At 34.2% G+C, this 21,631-nt stretch overlaps 1 protein-coding gene across 2 annotated transcripts in view; it reads right to left on the minus strand.

The window, feature by feature from the left end:
- Positions 1 to 1,250: 1,250 nt before the first annotated feature.
- The window catches only part of SMARCA5 (SWI/SNF related, matrix associated, actin dependent regulator of chromatin, subfamily a, member 5), a 41,003-nt gene continuing 20,622 nt past the window's right edge, over positions 1,251 to 21,631 (minus strand). Inside the window, exons 11-25 of one of the 2 annotated variants that reach the window (XM_044912879.1) lie at positions 19,321 to 19,430; positions 17,118 to 17,344; positions 14,897 to 15,042; positions 14,687 to 14,839; positions 13,138 to 13,270; positions 10,333 to 10,481; positions 10,014 to 10,133; positions 9,083 to 9,193; positions 8,221 to 8,334; positions 7,917 to 8,039; positions 7,008 to 7,140; positions 6,071 to 6,189; positions 5,363 to 5,575; positions 3,264 to 3,371; positions 1,251 to 2,510 (exon numbers count right to left, since the gene is read on the minus strand). In XM_044912879.1, coding sequence (XP_044768814.1) covers positions 2,445 to 2,510; positions 3,264 to 3,371; positions 5,363 to 5,575; positions 6,071 to 6,189; positions 7,008 to 7,140; positions 7,917 to 8,039; positions 8,221 to 8,334; positions 9,083 to 9,193; positions 10,014 to 10,133; positions 10,333 to 10,481; positions 13,138 to 13,270; positions 14,687 to 14,839; positions 14,897 to 15,042; positions 17,118 to 17,344; positions 19,321 to 19,430 — 2,025 coding nt within the window. In that variant the 3' untranslated portion in view covers positions 1,251 to 2,444. The remainder of the gene's footprint in view (positions 2,511 to 3,263; positions 3,372 to 5,362; positions 5,576 to 6,070; positions 6,190 to 7,007; positions 7,141 to 7,916; positions 8,040 to 8,220; positions 8,335 to 9,082; positions 9,194 to 10,013; positions 10,134 to 10,332; positions 10,482 to 13,137; positions 13,271 to 14,686; positions 14,840 to 14,896; positions 15,043 to 17,117; positions 17,345 to 19,320; positions 19,431 to 21,631) is intronic. The other variant, XM_021679362.2, reaches the window with a different exon arrangement.

Below are 21,631 nucleotides of genomic sequence, written 5' to 3' on the forward strand. Positions count from 1 at the left end.
AAGTAATGATTATATTTTATTAGTTTTACCTGGGTATCTTCCCAAGAGAGTAATAATAATATAGTAATAATAATATTACTTTCCAACAAATAATATAAAACCTTAATTATTAAATGAAATATTCTGGGGGCACGTGGGTGGCTCAGTCGTTAAGCGTCTGCCTTCAGCTCAGGTCAGTCCCTGGGTCCTGGGATCGAGCCCATCAGGCTCCCCGCTCAGCGGGAAGCCTGCTTCCTCTCTCACTCCCCCTGCTTGTGTTCCCTGTCTCTGTCAAACAAATAAATATTAAAAATAAATAAATCCTGGGTAACAGATTACTGTGACCTTGGTCACCCATGTAAACTACCTAGTCTCTTCTAGGTTGCCTTTAGGCACTATTCTATTTTTGGATACCTAGCTCTTCAACTGAAAATTGAGGGTTATCAATTAGAAACTCATTTCCAATTTTGAGTCTATCTCCTCTACAATTTTCCCTCTTTTCAAAGTTACTTTTAATTTTTCCTTCTCTTAATTAGCAATATAATCAGAATCATGGCTCTAAAATATGCAGTAACTTCCTAATTGACCCGTGGAAAAGAAATGTCTCATACTTTGGCTAATTACAATGCTGAATTTGGATATTTTTCTTTCATGCTTTTTTCAATTGTTTCCCTTTATATGTTTCTATTTTAGTCCCTCAGCCCTCAAGGGCTAAGCACTATACTTGATTCCTTTAACACATTCCCACTCTCTCTTTTCCCACTCCTACTCCAAATGCCCCACCCCAACCAGATGGTATTAGCCTGATTCTTTTCCTCTTGAAAACATTTCTTTGGTGACTTCCATAGTTTTCTTCAGCCTTATGGTTTTCCAAGTAGGTTGTCCAAAATTAGGCCACTACTCTTAATAATAATAACGCTTTTCATGAAAAAGTAACCATTTCCTCAAATTTTGAATACATTAGACCCATAACTGTTTCAGAATCCAAGGTTAAAATGAGGACAATTTGGAGGGAGCAGAACAGAAACTCAAATTACAATTTACCATAAACACTTGATTTTGCTTGACACAGCAACAACTCCACATTTTGCAAACGTAAGCAGTATTAGTAATACTTTAGAAATCAGCATTATACATAAAAACCTCAATTATGTATGGGCTGACAACAATGACATATGACAGAAATTTTAGAAGAAATCTAAGGTAAAGAGATAATGTCCTAAGGGGGGAAATCAAATAAGAAAATTAAAGAAATGGAAAGAAAAGACCACTTTAGGATTATAAAAGTTATATTTATTCACGATGCTACATTTATTGCATTCCCTTAGAAAAATGGAGAACTGTTTATGTACCCAATTTGCACATATAAAACTTTATACAAATTATGTGTAGCACATAAAGGCCTCTGGTACAGCTAAAATCCTGACACTACAATTTGGGTAATCCTGCTTCAGGGTCTCCAGTTTATCAAGTCTGTTCATAGAAAATAAAAACTGGTATTACACTCAATCTTGCCGTTCACACTTAGAAATTATTTTAAAATATAAAAATTTCAATTACTCTAAAAACTCAAGGTAAACTGGAAGGGGACACGCATTCTGTTACCAATTTCAATTTAACAGTATGACAAATCCATACTTTATTCTGGCTGTGTCTTTTTAAAAAACAAAAAACCACCTTAGTTTTGACATTATCTTTCTAAGTTGTGGCTGCTTCGAGAAGGTAATTTGTCAAAACATTTACCAAACAATTAAAAATAATATTCCTTTTACAAAATAGTACAGTAACACTTTAAGGAACCAGAAAATACTAAATGTCTTTGGCTATACAACTAAAAGGTCAGTCTTCCAACAGAATAGGGCATATTCACACCTCAGAACCAACTACAGAAACAGAAAGCATAACAGAAATATGCATAGAATTTAATGGTAATTTGTCTTGCCTTTTGTTCCATTCTACCCATGTAATAATCAAGGAGAATGCAATTTACATAATCTTCCCAGATGAGACTCTATATAGCACTACAAAGATACCCAAATTTCTGCAAAGGCAAAGTGAATTAAAACAATTACACAACTAAGTGAAGACCAAAGGGACAAATGTTATTTGCAATTTTTTTAGCTGTTTGCTTGTTTTTAAGCTTTGAGTGTAGAAATTATAGCTGATAAACAAAAAGTCACAATCTTCACAAATGGAACTGTAACAGAAAAATAAATCAAATGAAACATTTATTAATAAATGAAGCCTGTTTTATTACTTCAAGTGTTAATGATAAAAAAAAATTTCAGCACAGCTGTTGCATTTAAAAAAGTGAAACTACATACTATGTTTCTAAGCTCAGTAAACAGATGAACCTGATGTCTTTGAATGACATAACAATTGAGCATTGTACAGTACATCTTATGAAGACCCGTAAATTAAAGAACTACTGGTTTAAAGTTAGTGATTATGAAACAAATATGTATTCATAGTTTCAGCTTCTTTTTTCTTCCTCGACCATCAGGTGCTCCATCCATTTTACGTTTCTGTGTCTGCAAATGAACAGAAGGATTCCTTTTCATCACAAGACTAATATTAAAGGTAAAATATATAACTCTTTTACTTTACTAATAACTGCTACACAGTAACAAGTATTAGACTTTCTTACCCAGAATAATCTTAATTCTCCAAGTTCTTATCTACTCCTTTTACAAACACAAAAATTTTAATGCCAATGAAGTAATCTGTAATAGTAAATCAATACACCAAACAAATATAACATGCCCTCATACCAAAAGAAAGCAGTACTAATTCTTTTATGAGGTTTTACATAAATACCAGACATTACTCAGGCATTCATTTACTCATGACTTTCTAAATTACTACTAAATAAAAAGATGACTTTTTTTTTTTTCCTCCTAAAATACCTGTTTTCACATTGCTAAGGTATCACTGGGACAATAAACTAAATCTCAGAAGTTAGTAAAGGTTGTAAAGCCACTGCTTTCCTATTATTTCTTTACATGTTCTAATTTATACCTTGCAGTCCACTCCCTAGGTCAAGTATAGGCTCTTGGCATTCACAAGACATACCTTCCCAGATTTTCATGAATCCCCAAATTATGGAATACCATCATAACGTGATATTCCCCACACGATGCAATCAAATTTAATTTATACTTTTAAAAGCAACTCAAGGCTGCATTTACAAAAAAGACTAACACATCAATGATAGCCAAGTAATGTTCAAACTCTTACAAAGACAAGTCTTCCAAGAAAATATTTACATATTCATGAATACTTACTGAAGGTTTTGGTCCTCTCTTCTTTTTCTCTGCCTTCTCCTTTTCTTCTAGTTCCATGTTTTCTCTTTCAATCAAGGTAATTAAGGTGTTACACCTCCTCTGGAGCTCCTAAATTATAAAGATAAATTTATATGGTAAACATGTATTTTCCACCTACAAGTTTTCATGATACCTAGGTTTTAAAATTGTAACACTTTAATAGTGTAGTATGTAATTATACATTCCCCCACAGATAAAATCTAAAACAGCCAAAAGAACTGATTTTTATATAATCCATGCTATGAGGATAAAGATATAAATGTTTTTACTTCATTATTTAAAATCATACTGATACTTGTCTTCTTAAATCCTTCCTTCCCTTACAAATTCAAGCAGTGAAAATAAACAATATATATGCTACACTGCTACTTAGTATCTATGCCTGAGAACTAGCCTATATATCCAAAACTATAATATAAGTGCACCTATTTCAGGGTCAAAATCAACCATAACTTTAATAAGTGTATATCCTCTTTCCCTTAAAAGCACAGTTACTAGAATCATGGTAGTCAGTGTACCAAATGCCAGCTTTCCCAATTGTGGAAAAATAGCTGAGATCTACATCATCTCTCTCTAGCAATCTACAACTCTTTGTGGAGGTTGTATAAAGTGTAGTGTAGCAGCAGTATGTAACTCTGAAAAAAACAGAAGTTCTTTTGCATCATTGCTGACTACTTACTTTTGTAAACAAAATGGTTTTCTTGTAAAAACACACAAACCACAATAAAATCATTTAAAAATACTGTTACAGAAGACACCATACAAGGTTTAGAAATATTTGCAATATAATCTAGAGATAGAAGGTAATAACTACAACATTAAAGTTCTGCACTTAACAGGTAAACTGAGGCACACATGCCAGAATGTGGTACAGATGTGCTAAGGTCTGAATACTCTTGGCTCTAAGGCAAGAGTATTTATCAGAAGGGGCCATTCACATACAATCATTTCTTATGTGTGCTCTAACATGAAACATGTCTGGAAATAAGAGTTTTAGACCATGGTACTGTACTGGTAAATCAACGTGATACTGCATTTTGTTTCACTCACTACAAAATCATTCTTACTAGCTATATAAATTGTTCCCACTTAAAGAAAGAACATAGAGCTGTAGCAACTGAATCAGTCTTTCCTCAAATTTTATTTATAATGCATTTATAATGCAACATTTCCCAAACAAGGATACACAAACAGTACCACTGTTAATGTTTAGTGAAAAATAATCCTTCAGTGGTCAAACATGAAAAGACTGTGTACTGTCCCCAATCTTGAAGAGTGATAACATACTTTAAATACACTGAGAGAAAATCTCACTATATAAAATGTTTAAACTTTGCCTACCCCAGTATATCCCAAACTTAAGAATACAAAACATTTTGGGCATTATCATCCTAAAGAACACAAGATGGAAGTTAAAAGCTTCAAAATGGTAAAATGCATAATAAAAAGGGCAATTCATCAAAGCTAAACTTTCCTGAATTATAACTTTAGGTCATTAGGAATGGAACTTGCTTATCAGAAACACTCTGGTATTGAAAATAAAGTGTTTTACTACATTAAGCTATTTTAAAATAATCCAGACAGGCAAATGCCTGAATATGAGTTCTTTCTTTCTTCATAGAAATATGTTCATTTATAAAACCAAAATTATCTGAAAAATACAAGTTTTAAATTATGATCATCACATTCAGAAGGTGAAACTGATGGTGAGGTTTCCTATTTAGAACCTGATTAAAGTAAAAAAAAAAACTAGTCCTTATCCTATGTAGTGATGTTAAAAAGTATGTGATATTAAAAAAAAAGGTATGTGATATTAAAAGAGGATGGAACCAAGAAATTTTTTTAAGTTATCCATGATAATAGATTTTTAACTGTAGATGAGAACGGTTTTCTAAGGAACTGATTTAACCCATAATACTTACACTACTGTAACAAAAATGTACTCCAAAGATGGGGTGAAACCACAATTTTCTCTTAATAAGTTACTTACCTTAAAGAATGTTAACCAATACTTACTCTGAACTGTTTGCTACATTACACAGAAAGGCCCAGGGACTCACCATTGCAGTTCTGGACTTAAGAAACCAGTCAAATCTGAACTGAGGAGAATTGCGAATACACTGTCGTAATTCATCATAAACGTTTTCTTTGTCGAATCCAAGTTTGTGAAGCATACAAATTAGGAAACGATCCTCTTCTTCAGTGTAGTTTTTCCCTTTATTAGTACCATATGATATTCTCAGCTGATGAAAAGGTGCTTTGTACCGTCCAATCTATCAAGTAAAATTTTATATAAAATATAAATCCTATATAATCTGTATTTCAAACTTAGCTTTAGTAAAATTAGCTAAAAATGTTCCATTCCAAATCAGAATTTTCTATCCAAAGCACCTCAATCGCATTATATAACCTTTGCTGTGAAAACAACTTCATAGTCTTTATTATTCTAAAGAGAAATACAGGCTCAGACTTTGTAGGAAAAAGCTAATCATAGGGACTCTCAGATATATCAACTGAAGTACTAAGGTAAATTCTGTTGAGAATACCTGTAACATTTGAATATTGTTCTTTGAAGAAAATCTTCATTTTAAACCATTTCATTTCATTATTAACACAATGTATTATTTGTTTCAGGGGTACAGGTCTGTGATTCATCAGTCTTTACACAATACACAGCACTCATTTCCTTTTAAAAAGTTACTTTAACTCGCATATTCTCAGCTAGGAGTTATATCACTAACTACCATATTTATTAATACACAAAGTACCTTCGTATCAAGTGCTTTTTTGATACTAATTCTTCTTTGAATTCTTGCCTCTCCCCTTTCAATCTGAGCCATAATCTTCTCTATGTCCTGGAGTTCATTGCATCTTTCCCAGAATACAGCTGGTAAAAGAGTAAAAATTACACAGATGGGGCAAGTGAACAAAATGGGGAAAATATAAATAATTTATCATAAATAATTTGCTAAGGATTAAGAAATGTTTCCATTTCTCTCACATCTAATACTACAAATAAGTCAATTATTTAATTTCTCAGTTTCCTTAACTGTAAAAAAATGAGATGAACTGGGTGATTTAAGTATCTCCCAACTCTTAAATTTCTATTCTTAAATTCTAAGCACACTCATCGCCGCACAACTACCTCTTCACTTGACAATCCAAGTGATTTCAGGAAACACAGGCATATAGTACTTGAGAAGTTATAGAAAAAAATAAAATGGGGCGCCTGGGTGGCTCAGTCGTTAAGCGTCTGCCTTCGGCTCAGGTATGATCCCAGGGTCCTGGGATCGAGCCCCGCATCAGGCTCCCTGCTCCACGGGAAGCCTGCTTCTCCCTCTCCCAATCCCCCTGCTTGTGTTCCCTCTCTCGCTGTGTCTCTCTCTGTCAAATAAATAAATAAAATCTTTAAAAAAATAAGAAAATAAAAATAAAATGAAAGCACAATTATTCAGTGACCTATTCTTATTTTCTTAGCAATAGCCAGTTGGCTAGGGTAAAAAAAAAAATAGTAACAACTATGCCATTTTAAAAAAGAGAACATTTTCCAACTCAAGTTTTTTAAAAACACAAAAAATAAGGCCCTAAAAGTGGTGGCAAAATTTAGCTTATCAAAACATAATTCAGAATAATAAAATATGAACTCAACAGCTCTCCAAAAACCTGAGAACATTCTTGTACCTATTAAAATAATAAAAGAATTACCTGAATACTCAATTACTTCTTCCGGAGTTTTTCCTTCTACTTCTCTTGCTATATTTTCAATATCATCACGACCCCACTTCTCATTAGCTTTGATAAACTGATTAAAATCTCTCTTATTCCAATTGGTAAATCCCTTCAAGGCAATGGAAACAAAACATTTAACAACAGCACACTGAACATGGATAAGATGCTATTACACATACCAATATTTCTAAAGTATTAGAAAATTTTCAATTACTCTTAGGTTTTAAGTTCTTTTAAAGTGGTAACTTTTCATACACCTACATGTGCATTTTCAGCAATACATCACATATTGCTTACATAACCAAGCAATTAAATCTCAGTGGAAGAGCTTAAGTAAGGAATGCTGAATGAAAAAGTAACATTTTTGCCGAACTCTGAAGGAACAGCAGGAGTCTGCAAACAGCAATAAACATAAGACTGAAGAGCAAAGATGTATCAAGTGGAAAAATGGAAGAAAAATAAAGCTTCAAAAATAGGTTAAGGCCAGATTCTAAAAGACCCTGATTAAACTATAAAGACTGTTAAACAAAAGAGTACCAAAGAGAAACCTGTAATTAAGAACAGTAACATAGTTCATAGTAACATAGTAACTGTTCCAATGCGGAAGAGTCACAGGAAAAAAAAATGAATACCGGAAGAAAGGTAATCAAAAGGATATCCACTCTACCAAGGCTGGTGCAAATCTACAAATCTACTCAACTACCTCAACAACTACTGACAATCAAAATGTAGCATATACCCATATGCTCATGCTTTATCATTTCCAATTACTCCATTTTCGAAAGAAAAAACTTGTACTTCTTTGTATACCCCAACATGACCTAAACACAGTACCTTACAAAGTAATGGTTACTAAATTTTATTTTGAATAAAGACTCTATATACCTGTGTTAGAAGCTTCTCTTTTTCCTCTAACTCTTCGTCATTAAGGGGTTCAGCTTCATCAATTTTAAGCTGTTCTTCTTTTTGTGCCTGTGCTGCATTTGGTAGGTCAGGATTTCGAGGCACCTAAAAAAAATATTTTTTTATGTCATCCATCAGCAGATTTTAGGAATTATGTGATGAACTAAATTCTTAACCAACCAAATGATATTTTACACGTTTTAATACAACCATGAAAAAACAAAACGAAAATTTGTTTTAAATTTAAAACAAACCAGATTAGTATGAACAGTATTATTCCCATTACCTTATACCCAATAGTTTTTCTGTAATAGAGAATTTCTTTTTCCAATAATTCAAATAAACGTGGAGGAAAGAACTGGAAATCCTGAACATTAGGTTGTTTTGGAGGTCGAGGAGCCTAGAGTAAAAAAATAATTATCATCCATAAAAAAGAAATTCTTTTAATTGTAATCTTCCCTTTTCCATAAACTATGATGGCCAATTCTCCAAGCAACTGAATCTATCATTAATAATGAACATGAGGGGCACCTGGGTGGCTCAGATTGTTAAGCGTCTGCCTTCAGCTCAGGTCATGATCCCAGAGTCCTGGGATGGAGCCCCACATCGGGCTCCTGGCTCAGGGGGAGCCTGCTTCTCCCTCTCCCTCTGCCTCTCCCCCTGCTCATGCTCTCTCTCTCACTCTATGTATCTCTGTGTCTCAAATGAATAAATAAAATCTTTAAAAAAAAAATAATGAACATTAATCAAACTTTAAATGCATACATTCACAACTAATTTTTAGAAAACTTTTTAACAAAAACTGAAGGAAATACACTGTAAGAAGCCACAAAAGATTCTAATTCTCAATCTGATTTAACTGTAAGAATATAAGAAAAAAAGGGATGCCTGGGTGGCTCAGTTGGTTAAGTGTCTGCCTTCAGTTCAGGTCATGATCCCAGGGTCATGGGATCGAGTCCTGCACTGGGCTCCTCGATCAGGAGGGAGCCTGCTTCTACCTCTACCTGCCGCTCCCCCCGCTTGTGTGCTCTCTCTCCCCCTCTCTCTCGCAAATAAATTTTAAAAAATTAAAATCTTAAAAAAATAGAATATAAGAAAAAAATTTACATTTCGATATTTTTGGATATTTTATTGCTCTATCTACTCACCTTGGGTGCTTTGGGTTCACTGACACGAAGAGCTTCCCTAAAATAGGCATCAACAGCATAGTTGGCTTTTCTTTCTCGTTTAGGTGGCTCAATCCACTCTGTGAATGCAATCTAGCATATGGGAAACAATTCGTATCACCAACTTTGATTATTTACAGTCGCAAATCTTAGGTGAACACAACTCACTGTGTACATCATTACAAATGTTGTTAGTGAGATATTCGTTAGATCCTGGACTATAAGCTCTACGAGGCTAGGACTATGCTACTTTGCTCAAAACTATGTAATTAATACATAGGACACTGTCTAGTGAATAGCATAGATATACAGCAAGTATTTCTTAACCAAATGGAGAACATTCGGGGGTTGGGGGGACGACCTACAGAATATATGCTATAACCCAAACTAGGAGAAAAATGTAGATACGTATTTAGCCTAGAAAAAAATTCAGAGGATATACAAGCCTAAATGTTAACAGAAAAAACATTGAGTAGAACTATTTTTTTTTCTTCCAACTTGTAGGTATTTTCTAATTTCTCTACATACTAACAAATATTACTTGAGAAACTCGGAAGTTCTTTCCCTTTAATTATTACCATGCAATTCTGTTTAAAAAAAAATCTAGTAAGGTTGTGGCAATTTTTTTGCCAATTATTTTAATTTTCAAAGATTCCAATTATAAATCACCCCACACAATATATTTCAACTATAAATGTATACAGTAAGCCTCATAACATAAATTTTGAAAACATTTCAGAGTTTACTAACTGAAAATTCGACATTACATGTAAAAATGAAAATAATTTAGATGTGAATATATAGAAATGACTGCGTTGAGACAAATTTACAAGGCATTACACCTAACACTTAAAATTCCAAGTTTGAAGTAAAATAAAGTCTTCAAGTAATCAAAATGTCTTTCAAAAATTACCTTTTGTTTCTCTCTATAATCCTCTCCTTCAAAGTTATAAACACTCGACTCTGTATCCATTGTAAAGTTTCTAAGTGAGCTTTCACCCATCTTGGAGAGCTTTTCATTCATCTCTGCAGTCTACGGGAAAAAAACACCCTATTAGATTGAGAATAAAAAAAAAAACAAAAAAAAAAACCTTGAGAATTGTAGTTAAAATAAGTTAGGCTTTGCAGTACATAAAAGCTTTTTTTGGTTCACCTAACGAGGATTTCCTCAAACAGTCCTGATTTAAAACATTTTATATATTAAAAACATTATCATTTAACCTATTCCTCACCTTCTTTGCACCTCTTTCCAAAATACCATCAATATCCTCATCAGTAATCTCACTTTCTTTTGAAGCAAATACATGTGTTGCCCCATGTCTAATCATTTGAAGCATTTCATCTTTCCCAATTTTGTTCAGATTCTGATCCACAAGCCTTCCTGAAAAAAAAAAAAAAAAAAGTGTTGTATAATGTTAATCGAACATGGTCTGTTTTACTGAAAACTTGGAACTTTAAATGTTAGATGTAGGGGCGCCTGGGTGGCTCAGTTGGTTAAGCGACTGCCTTCGGCTCAGGTCATGATCCCAGGGTCCTGGGATCGAGTCCCACATCGGGCTCCCGGCTCAGCAGGAAGCCTGCTTCTCCCTCTCCCACTCCCCCTGCTTGTGTTCCTGCTCTCGCGGTCTCTGTCTCTGTCAAACAAATAAATAAAATCTTTAAAAAATAAATAAATAAATAAATAAATAAATGTTAGATGTAATACCATGTATTTTGCCTCAAGCATCCATCATTTATTTGCTTCTGATAATTTTCATTTGCACATAAAGCAATGTCGGATTCTTAGTTGTAAGCTTTGAAATATTCTAAAGTTAACCTATTACATAATGAAGCCTACTGTATACCATCTCAATAAAATGTACTCTTGAATGGGCGGAATAATAGCAAAAGCTGGGATGTTTGAAAATAAAAATTATTAGCAAGATTTTTTAAAGTATCAACAGAAGAGATCATTATAAAGACAAGAAGTTTCTGATAAGCAGAAAGACATTAATACTAATACTCCATCAGCTTTTTCTTAGAAAAGTACAAAAAACAAGACAAAAAGGTGAAGTACAAAAAAACCTTCGTATTACCAAGCTTTAGCTAAGGACTGAAATACACATCAATTTCTGAAAATTTCCTAATCTTAAGAACTGAAACTCTTATTTTGATCATAGAAGACATTCAACCTAAGAAAACTAAGATCTTCAATTGGTAGGAATTTGGCCAACCCTGTAATTTGTGTTTTCAAAAATACAGGAATCAAAACAAACAAACCAAAATACCATAAAGAATTATTTCTACCCTAAAGGGCCATTCACATCAACTTACATACAGCTTCAATTTTTGTATTCCAACCAACTTGTAATGAATGAATGGATAAAGACCAAAGTTGTTCTCCTGGATCTTAAATGCTTGTGTATCATGGCTTTGGATCCCTAACAGAATCCACCAACATCTATGACTTTCAAAGTTAGGATTTATCTTTAGAACGTTTCTTTGGTTTGAAAGCGATCTCACTATCAAAATGTTCTGTCTTATTGAAACTACTTCCCCATTGGACAGAGGAGGAGCTATTCAGACATAAAGCAGTTCCACGATTTCTCATTATTTTTAATTACATCCCTTACACTCCACAAACAGTAATACAAAGGTATACACCTAAGGCTTGCTATTTGACTAATGCCTACAAAGCTATTAGCACAAAATTTCGCGCTAAAATTTACCCCCCCAAAACCAAAAAACTAAGTAAAAAAACTCAAACAGCTTTTCTAAGTTGATTATAAATTTTCATTCTTTTTTTAAAAAGTGTTTCACAGATGAGAATAATTAAAATATTACAAGGCAAATGTTTTTCTAAAAACATGGATGAAGAATGTGAGGGGGAAAAGAACTAGCCATTACATTACCATGAGAAACCTTTCTGTTTGGCAGGCTCCAGAGACTTTCATAAGTAAACACTTCCCTCTAATAGTTAATATAGTTCTTGGTCTTAGATGCGTCACTTCCTAGCTACATGAACAGTAAACAAGTGACTTGCCTCTACTTCTCATGCCAACCTCAAGCCGGCTAAAGGAGATAATGGATGCAAAGTATTTAGTACCTTGCTTGGCACAAAGTAAGCACTTGATAATAAGTAATTATTAATAAAAATTAACAATAAGCCATCATTTATTTCACATATTTAGAGATGTAGCTAACACTATGGTTGGCATTAACAGAATATGAAAGAAATATAACATTCCCTTACTTACCTGGAAATTAAAAGCCGGTTAACAAAATGAAGTCACCCAATACGGAATCATCAGCTAACAATATACACAGTGTATCTCTCCTTACAGACAGATTAAAAGTACATGCTCATAATGCAAATTTGAGAATGAAAGAAACCAATATGAGCCTGAGGTTATTGAGGATTCCCACTCTCACCCTCTAGTCCTATTTACATAAATGTTTATTCTGGGCCTCCCCTCTCACTAAATTATAAACTCCATGAGAGTAAGAACATTTGTTGCTTTCTTTCACCATTGTATTCTCAGCACTAAGAACAATGCCTTGCATCTGGTGGCTGTTCAGTAAATAGTCGCAGACTAGAAAAAAAAAATAACATCAGATTCTTTGAGTTTCATTTTTATTTCTTCATTTTACCCCAGAATAATTAACAGAGTACTTTTTAGTATATGTAAATTATACTCACCACAGCTCTATTTAATATGTACCACACTGAATGCTGGGTATTTTATATCATTTCCCCCTTTAATCCTTAAAAATACTAAACTTTAATTCTCTTCATCCCCATTTAACAGATGAGGAAACAGGCTTAGATGGTATAAAAGAACTGCTGACTGGCAAAGCCAATATGCAAACTTCAACCTTCCTGAGCCCATACCTATCCTCTTATTAAAAGTAAAACTTACTATTTTCTGGAATATGAATATTGTTCAGGCTGCCAACTTGATTCCATAGATGCTCAATAACAAGAACCTCCTAAAAAATCTAGGAAAAAAATATTTGTTAATCCAACTTGGTAAATTTTTTAAAGCTCTAAGGCTCACCTTGTTGAATGACTATTGAATCCAGTCTGAGTTTCATCTCAGCACGTTCCACTATTCTTTCTTCCACAGTGTTATCAGTTATAAAGCGGAACACTCTAACGGTCTTGGTTTGTCCAATTCTATGTGCTCGGTCCTAGGCAAATTACCATGTTATTTTGAATATAGTTAAAAATTACATAAATAACATATGACTGTGTATACTGAAAAGCAAAATTAAAATATTCTCAAGTGTGGAAGTTCTTAATGTAACAAAACTATCCTAAAAATAAATTTGTATTAGATTAGTATTTCCTAGATTCTCAAAGTTTCTCCATTTCAATCAAATTAATTGGTTATCAAAGGAAAACTTTTAGGAGGTATGGAACACAACAGATGCTGAATCCGTGAGAAACTATCTGGTTACTTTCACTAGATTATACTGATATAAAATTCACATGTTTCCAGGGGCACCTGGGTGGCTCAGTCCATTGAGCATCCAACTCCTGATTTCCACTCAGGTCATGATCTCAGGGTCCTGAGACCAAACCCCACGTCCCTTTCCCCTCTGCTCCTCCCCCAGCTCCCGCTCTCTCTCACATAAATAAAATCTTAAAAATAATAATAAATAAAATTCACATGTCTCCAAATAAGAAAGACAAAATTATAATTAAGTTGGATTATAAGGGGTTTTTTTTAATCTATTTTTCTTAGGTTTAGATTCAAATTGTTTTTCTACCTAAATCATATATAAATTTTCACTGATATTAGGGAAATAAGTGACAAATAAAAGAACTCCACAAACATAAATATCCTAGTCTTTAAATTCACCCAAAATAACTACATACAAGTAGTCAAATTAATTTGAATTCCATTTCTGTTTAAGTTCACAAAACACATTCTTACAAAACATCCCTATTTGTAACTGATCAATTTTCCTCAACCACCCTTATAGAGTATAGGATAAAAGCAACCAACGCCAGAGTTATGGTCACCAATACTATGGGTCAAGTCATTAACAGTATCAAACTTAAAAATTTGTAAGTTTTCACATTAATCTACAAATCATAAATTTTCTCAACCTAAGAATGATCTTCCTGTTCTAGCCAAAGAACTTCCACACAGGGGTATAAATTTTAAGCATCCAACGTGGTAGGAAGGTTTGTAGCTCACCAAACCTGTTTCCCTTTCCTCCTAAGGCACAACTATACTATAATTTGCCAATTCCCTTGCACCCAGTTATGCTATGTGATTAAGTGCTGGCCAATGATTGTGACTTTCAGGTCTGACCCATAAAAAATTTCCTAGGCAATCCTCACCTCTATCCCCCCCTTCTGCCATCAGGATGCACAGGATACAGCTAGACTCCAAGGTTCTAAGATATGGCAAAGCTATGAGATAGAGATATCCTGCTTTAGATGAGAGATCACCTACAAAACACCCTCTCTGAATTATTAGGTCAGAGAAAAAACTCTACTGGGTTAAGTCACTGACATTTACAGACCATTAGCTTGCCCTAATGAAAATATTAAGCTCTAAGAAAATATTAAGAATGTATTTACTGTTCTCTTACCATAGCCTGGAGATCTACTTGAGGATTCCAATCTGAATCATACAAAATTACTACATCAGCAGTAGCAAGATTAATGCCAAGACCACCAGCACGTGTGCTTAACATGAAAACAAACTTTGTGCTGTTTGGCTCATTGTATGCATTGATGGACTCCTATAGATATAAAATAAAACAAATGTCAGGAAATTATTTTATCTGATAATTTCTTACCTTCCCTCCCTGGATTTTACTCACTTGTCTCTCATCATGGGGTGTCTGCCCATCCAATCTACAGTACTCATAATTTCTCCACATGCAATAATCTTCCAAAATATCCAAGACCCTTGTCATCTGACTGAAGATTAGTACTCGTGAACCTGTTAGCAAACAGAACAGTTCATTTTCAGAAGCTTCAAAGGTAAAAAAACTGAAGGCGCCTGGGTGGCTCAGATGGTTAAGTGTCTGCCTTCGGCTCAGGTCATGATCCCAGGGTCCTGGGATCGAGTCCCGCATCGGGCTCCCTGCTCCTTGGGAGCCTGCTTCTCCCTCTGCCTCTCTGTCTCTCTCTCTCTGTCTCTCATGAATAAATAAATAAAATCTTCAAAAAAAAAAAAAAAGGTAAAAAAAACTTATTTAAAAATTTAAGGCTAATCAGGGCGCCTGGGTGGCTCAGTCGTTAAGCGTCTGCCTTCAGCTCAGGTATGATCCCAGGGTCCTGGGATCGAGCTCCGCATCAGGCTCCCTGTTCACTGGGAAGCCTGCTTCTCCCTCTCCCACTAGCCTCCTGCTTGTGTTCCTGCTCTCGCTGTCAAATAAATAAAGTCTTTAAAAATAAATAAATATTTAAGGCCAATCAAAACTAAGACCAACCAGTTACCCCTTAATTCTAAGTGACCTAGTTGGTTATAAGAAAAAAACCATACATTATTTATTTATCCAAGTCAGTTATTCTCCCCATTTTTCCCATAATGGCACAAACAGAAAAGGGTAATACCTTTACAACACACTAAGGTAAACGGAAAAGGTATTTGTTCTGACCTGGCTCTGTCCCAAGGCTGAGAGAATCCTTTTTATTCCACATGCATTGAAAAATAACCTTCCACCACCCCCCCCCACCACCGCAATTCTCCCATGTGCATGGCCCTGAACATTCCCCAACACATACCCCAAACCCATCTCACTCTAGTTCTGAAGACCCAATTCCAACTGAAAGACCATAACATAAATGTGGCCTCACATCTACATGGTCATCTTTCACTTATGCCATGATTCAAGTTATTCAACTGCCTTCCATTTCTTTAGCCAGCTGCACAATGCCTTCAGAGCAGAATGTATGAAGACCAAGGAGTCATTATAAAAAAATAAAGATTATGAAATTATCTTGTCTTGGAAGCTGAGGCTGATAATCTGCTGGTGTCTCACCTTATACCCGAGATGCCTAAGGATGCTCAATAGTCCCCATTTTCCTTTCAGAGTTTAATATAGCTTTCGTTAATATCTGAGTATTTCTACCAAGTTCTTGTGATTCCTTTGCACCAATTCAATCCTTCACTACTTAGCTTTCAAGAAAAGTATTTTAGAAAATGTATTTCCACAAAAAAGTGTAAAAGCAAGAAAAATGTAAACCAATTCACTGACAACTCTTAGAAGGTTGATAGTCAATATCCTAGAGGTGACTGGTACAAAAGTCATTCTTAGGAAAACACACAAGAGAAACACAAATGGAAAAATCTGAAATCTGACTGTATTATTTCACATTACAGAATTAAAAATTTGTGTATGAAAAGCTTTGATGTCTGGGACTTGCTTCAAATTAATCTGCGAGGAGGAAAGCAGGTACAGTACAGATGTAAACAAGTTTTGCCATGAGTCTGTAATTACTGAAGCTGGCATCACACTAAATATATTTTACATTCATGTATTTTAAATACCTCTCTATACATACTACATACTCGTTTTCACATAAAAAGCAAGCATGTTATAAACAAAACTGCTTTGGGTCCATGCACATGTTTAATAATTTATTACTGTTTAACTTTATTACTTAAATTTAAATAATTTATTGTCATTTAAATAACTTAAAAATCCACATAAATAATTAAAAAACAACGTATGAACACAACAACACTGTCTACCAAAGTATCTGGGAACTATGTGTGGAAAGAGCATTCTTGGCACTTTATAACAAAAAGCTGACGTATCTGGGAAAGCAAATATAAATTGAGATCTCTCCCCAAAATCCAGGATTGTAACTGCCCTATTGATCCCTAAGAAGATTTATAAGCCTAAAATTGGGGGGAGAAATGAAGTTCAGATAATGGACAGAAGTTTTTAAATGTCCCACACTTCCAAGTTTATAAAAGTGCCAGGATTAGAATTTCAAACTGTAGTGGTCCCTTATTTCACATCAGAATTTCATCACTTCTCAATTTGTTACCAGTAACGTAGTTACCTTGTTCTTTTAATTTAGGGAGCAGCTTGTCTAACACCACCATTTTGCCACTGTTGGTAACTAGATGCATATCTGTTGTATAAGGTGGACCAGGTTCAGCTCCATCAAATAGATACGGATGATTACAGCATTTCCTCAACTGCATCAGGATGTTCAATAATCTCATTTTGTCCATCTTCCCTGCAGAGTTTAATATATCTATATCCTTCATTAATATCCGAGTATACCTATTGAGAAGAAAAATATTTTAAAAGGGTTCAAATGTGCCCTAACCAGTCCCTATTACTTTCCATACTTAATTCCCTCCCCTACCTCAACCCAAAAATACCTGTGAAGAACAACCCATCATCTTCTAAGATGTGGTTAGGAGTTTACCATATATTAAAACATCTTTCTCTTTCCTTGTTTTTCTTTATTCCTCCCATTGTTCTAATGTTCACACTTACACTTTGGGCCTTGAGATCCAAAATAGTATGTCTCCTTGGGATGAATTAAAACAAAGCAGTATGACACAACATTTTTAAATAATTAAGCAAAACTTAAAACTTAAGTTTTATTTTTTTTTAATTTTTTTATTTTTAAGTAATCTCTACACCCAACATGGGGCTTGAACTTACAACCTCAAGAATAAGAGTCACATGCTCTACTGACTGAGCCAGCCAGGCACCCCACAACCTAAGTTTTAAACATAATTTTAATTTGTAGTCTTTTCCAGTGGAAGAGTGTCAATATTCAATTACTATTCAATGCAGTTAGTGTAGCATTTGGGTGAGAACAGGAAGATCTAAGGAGGGAGGAAGAATCATGATAGGGTAAGGCATGATGATGAAAATAAAATGAAATCAATGTGATTTAAATATAAATAAAAGTACATGAGGGAGGGGGAGATATGAGGGCAGTAAAACTATAGCCACAGGCTAAGGATGGATTGTAAAAAGCCTTGAATGCATATCAAGAATGTAAGCATCCTGCAGGAAAGAGCAATCTATCTAAATACCAAAGTTTCAAGACCTTGAATCCTCTGAGCAAAATAACTTCAATAACCTAAGCAATATATGCATAACTCCAGTTACGAGACATAAAGTATTACTCAAGGCAGACCTTTCCATACAATTCTGGCTGATTAAAGTTCACTAATGTTTAACTAAAAGATTTCTCTTCCCTTAACACTAACTCATGTCACAGGTCTGTTATTTTAGAGCCATACAACTGCTACCTTATAAAAGTCTTCCAAAAGTTTTAAGAACATTTAGGATGGACTACTTTCTACAGTGGTCATGTCTTTCCTAGATAACATGCCCATTTCTTTACATTCTATCCTTTCTTTTTACCAACAACTCCAGCCCCTTGCAAATACTTATCAATATTAAGTATGGAATTAAATACACTTGAAATGTAGTGTAACCAGTAAAGAATAAGTATGGCTATTTATTTCTCTCCTTTGAACACTACACTTATGTTAATATATGCTAAGGTAACAATCTTTTCTACAGCCATTTCACATTGTTGATTCATGATGACCTTTCTATCTGTAAAAAAAATTTAATACTAAGTTAGTGGTTTCTAGCTTTTAAAACCTAAAAAAAATAAAACCTAAAAAAAAAAAAAAAAGAAAAGAAAAGAAACTTACAAGGTTTTCAACATTTTTATTATGCCCTAGAGAGGTGTTGAAAAATAACTACCTTATATTACCACCATAAATTCACAAAGGGAATCCTGCCTAAAATAAAACATCTGCTCAGAATGGAGTCTTTTAAATTAAATATATGTAACAGCTTTATGGACTAAAAGAAAGCACCTAAATTTTCTCATATCTCTACAATCTCCAACTTCATCAGATCAGCCCTAATCCATAATCCAGTACTTATGAACCACCAAGGTAACCATCTGTCTGCATCTGTGCCACCAGTTTCTTTTTAAAAAACCCAAGTAGAGGGGTTTATGTATATATCCCTGTTTAATTAATGCCAACTTTAATCCTTGAAGAATTCATAAACTTCCCATCCTGATTATAAGCTAAAAGTTTTAAGATTGTGTATTATAAATTTGATTAGCAAATCCTAAATTACATAACCAGAAAACCCTTCAGGTTAAGTTCAACAGAGCAAACAACAATTCCTTGTAGACACAATTAGGAAAACAAAATACAAATGAAAGTTAGTGAAGAATCAATAGTGATTTTAAAACGTCTAAGAACACATACCATTCCCTTTGCATTTTGCTGAGACCCACATAGATTTTAACTTCCTTCTTCGGAGGCAAACTCTTTTCAACATCAGCTTTAATTCGACGAAGGAGGAATGGACGCAAAACCTTCAAGATCAAAAAGAAACAGAAATTATCAAAAACTAATGATGTAATGTATGGTATTAACATAACAATAAAATTTTTTAAAAAGCAAAAACTAATGATGTAATGTATGGTGATTAAAATAACATAATAAAATTTAAAAAAGCAAAAAAAAAGAAACATGATCGTATCTATTATTTCAGGATCTCAAAATTGTTTATTAAATACGTGGAAATTTATCTGTTTGAGAATTTCTCCCTTCCAAATATAATTTATTACTGAGTTCCTGAAGGGTAATATAAGATCATTACTTATTCAATACATATAATGAATATAAACTTGCTATATTGTCATAAGACACTAAAAACCGTAAGTTTTTGTTTTTTTTTTTTTAAGATTTTATTTATTTTTTTGACAGAGACACAGCGAGAGAGGGAACACAAGCAGGGGGAGTTGAGAGAGGGAGAGAGAGAAGCAGGCTTCCCGCTGAGCAGGGAGCCCGATGTGGGGCTCCATCCCAGGATCCTGGGATCATGACCTGAGCCCAAGGCAGACGTTGAACGACTGAGCCACCCAGGCGCCCCCAAAACAGTAAGTTTTGATGCTTTCAACATTCACTGTCTTTCAGGTTTAAAACTAGTTATCATGTTCTCTTATCTATGGATTCAGTTACCTGCATCAACCACAGTCCAGAAGCAGATGATCCTCCTCCTAATATATCATAAAGTCAACAGTAGACTAACACTACATCACAATGCCTACATCACTCACCTCACTTCAATCATGTAGGCATATTATGATCTCACACATCATCACAAGAAGGGGGAGTACAGTACAATAAGGTTATTTTGGGAGACCATATTTATATAACTTATAAAATATTATAATCATTCTATTTTATAATTATTGCTGTTAATCTCTCACCTCGCCTAATTTATAAATTAAACTATCATAGATATATATGTTAAGAAAAAACAGTGTATACAGAGTTCAGTATTATCCGTGGTTTCAGGCACCCACTGGGAATCTTGGAATGTATCACCTGCAGACAATGGGCCAGGGGGCTGGGGGGTATTACTCTATTTTTATGTAGATTGTCCAACAGTACTTAAAGCTATGTCCACATTAAAATGTTTTTATGGTTAGTTTTTAAATTTACTACCCTTTTGGTGGGTGGGGGGGATGGATGAAATAGGAGATGGGGATTAAGCAGTACACTTGTGATGAGCACAGGGTGATGTATTGAATTGTTGAATCACTGCACTGTACACCTGAAACTGATAGAACACTGTATGGTAACTATATTGAAATTAAAAACTTAATAAAAATTTTACTACCCTTTTCTTATGGAAGTAGAGCATAAAGAGTATACAAATCATGACTACACAGTTCAATAAATTTCAATCAAGTAAACATACCCATGTAATCAAGTATCACCTAGATAAAAATAGAATACTGCAGAAACCCTTCTTGCAACCTTCCCAGTCACTATCCCCCCTTAAATTTTAACATCATAGTTTTGCCTGTTATTTTTAACTTTACGTACATAGAATTATACAATATATACCTTTTATCTCGTTTCTTTTATTCAACATGTTTGTAAAACCTATCCATGTTGTATGTAGCTCATTCTCATAAAATTTTAGAGTGTCTACAAAACCAAAGATTCTTTATTTGTATCTTCCTATGTTCTATTTACACTAGCTTATAAAAATATGATCACAAAGAAATTAAAAAATGGTGAGAAAAATAATCAGCAACACTTCTCTAACGTCATCATGTAAGGAAATTAGTATAGATAATCTTAGCTGACAGCCAGCATCCACTGCCAGATATGTTACTAATGACCTTCAGCCCCACTGGCCCTCTTCAGAATTGTCCAGGTAAACGCAGCTGTTTAAATCCAGGTAAAACCAGCAAAGAAAACACTCAGCCAACCCATAAATTCTAGGATTACTAAAATAGATACTATTAAGGGTTTTTTGGTAGGAGAGGGGAGTATTCTGCAATAACAGATAATTGATTCATTAAGTAAAAATGATCTCATTCCTAAGTATACCTATGCTGATTCTGAATATCCTCTTTCATCATGAGACCACAGGAGCTAAGGTAGGAATTTCAAGACAGAGTACAGAAAGGTAGCTACCAGACCTCCTCTTCCCGATTTGATAAGCATTTTCACACTACTGTCTGAACAAAATAAACAGCAATGCCAAAAGTGGCTG

The sequence above is a fragment of the Neomonachus schauinslandi genome, chromosome 2, assembly GCF_002201575.2.
Source record: "Neomonachus schauinslandi chromosome 2, ASM220157v2, whole genome shotgun sequence".
Lineage (NCBI taxonomy): Eukaryota > Metazoa > Chordata > Mammalia > Carnivora > Phocidae > Neomonachus > Neomonachus schauinslandi.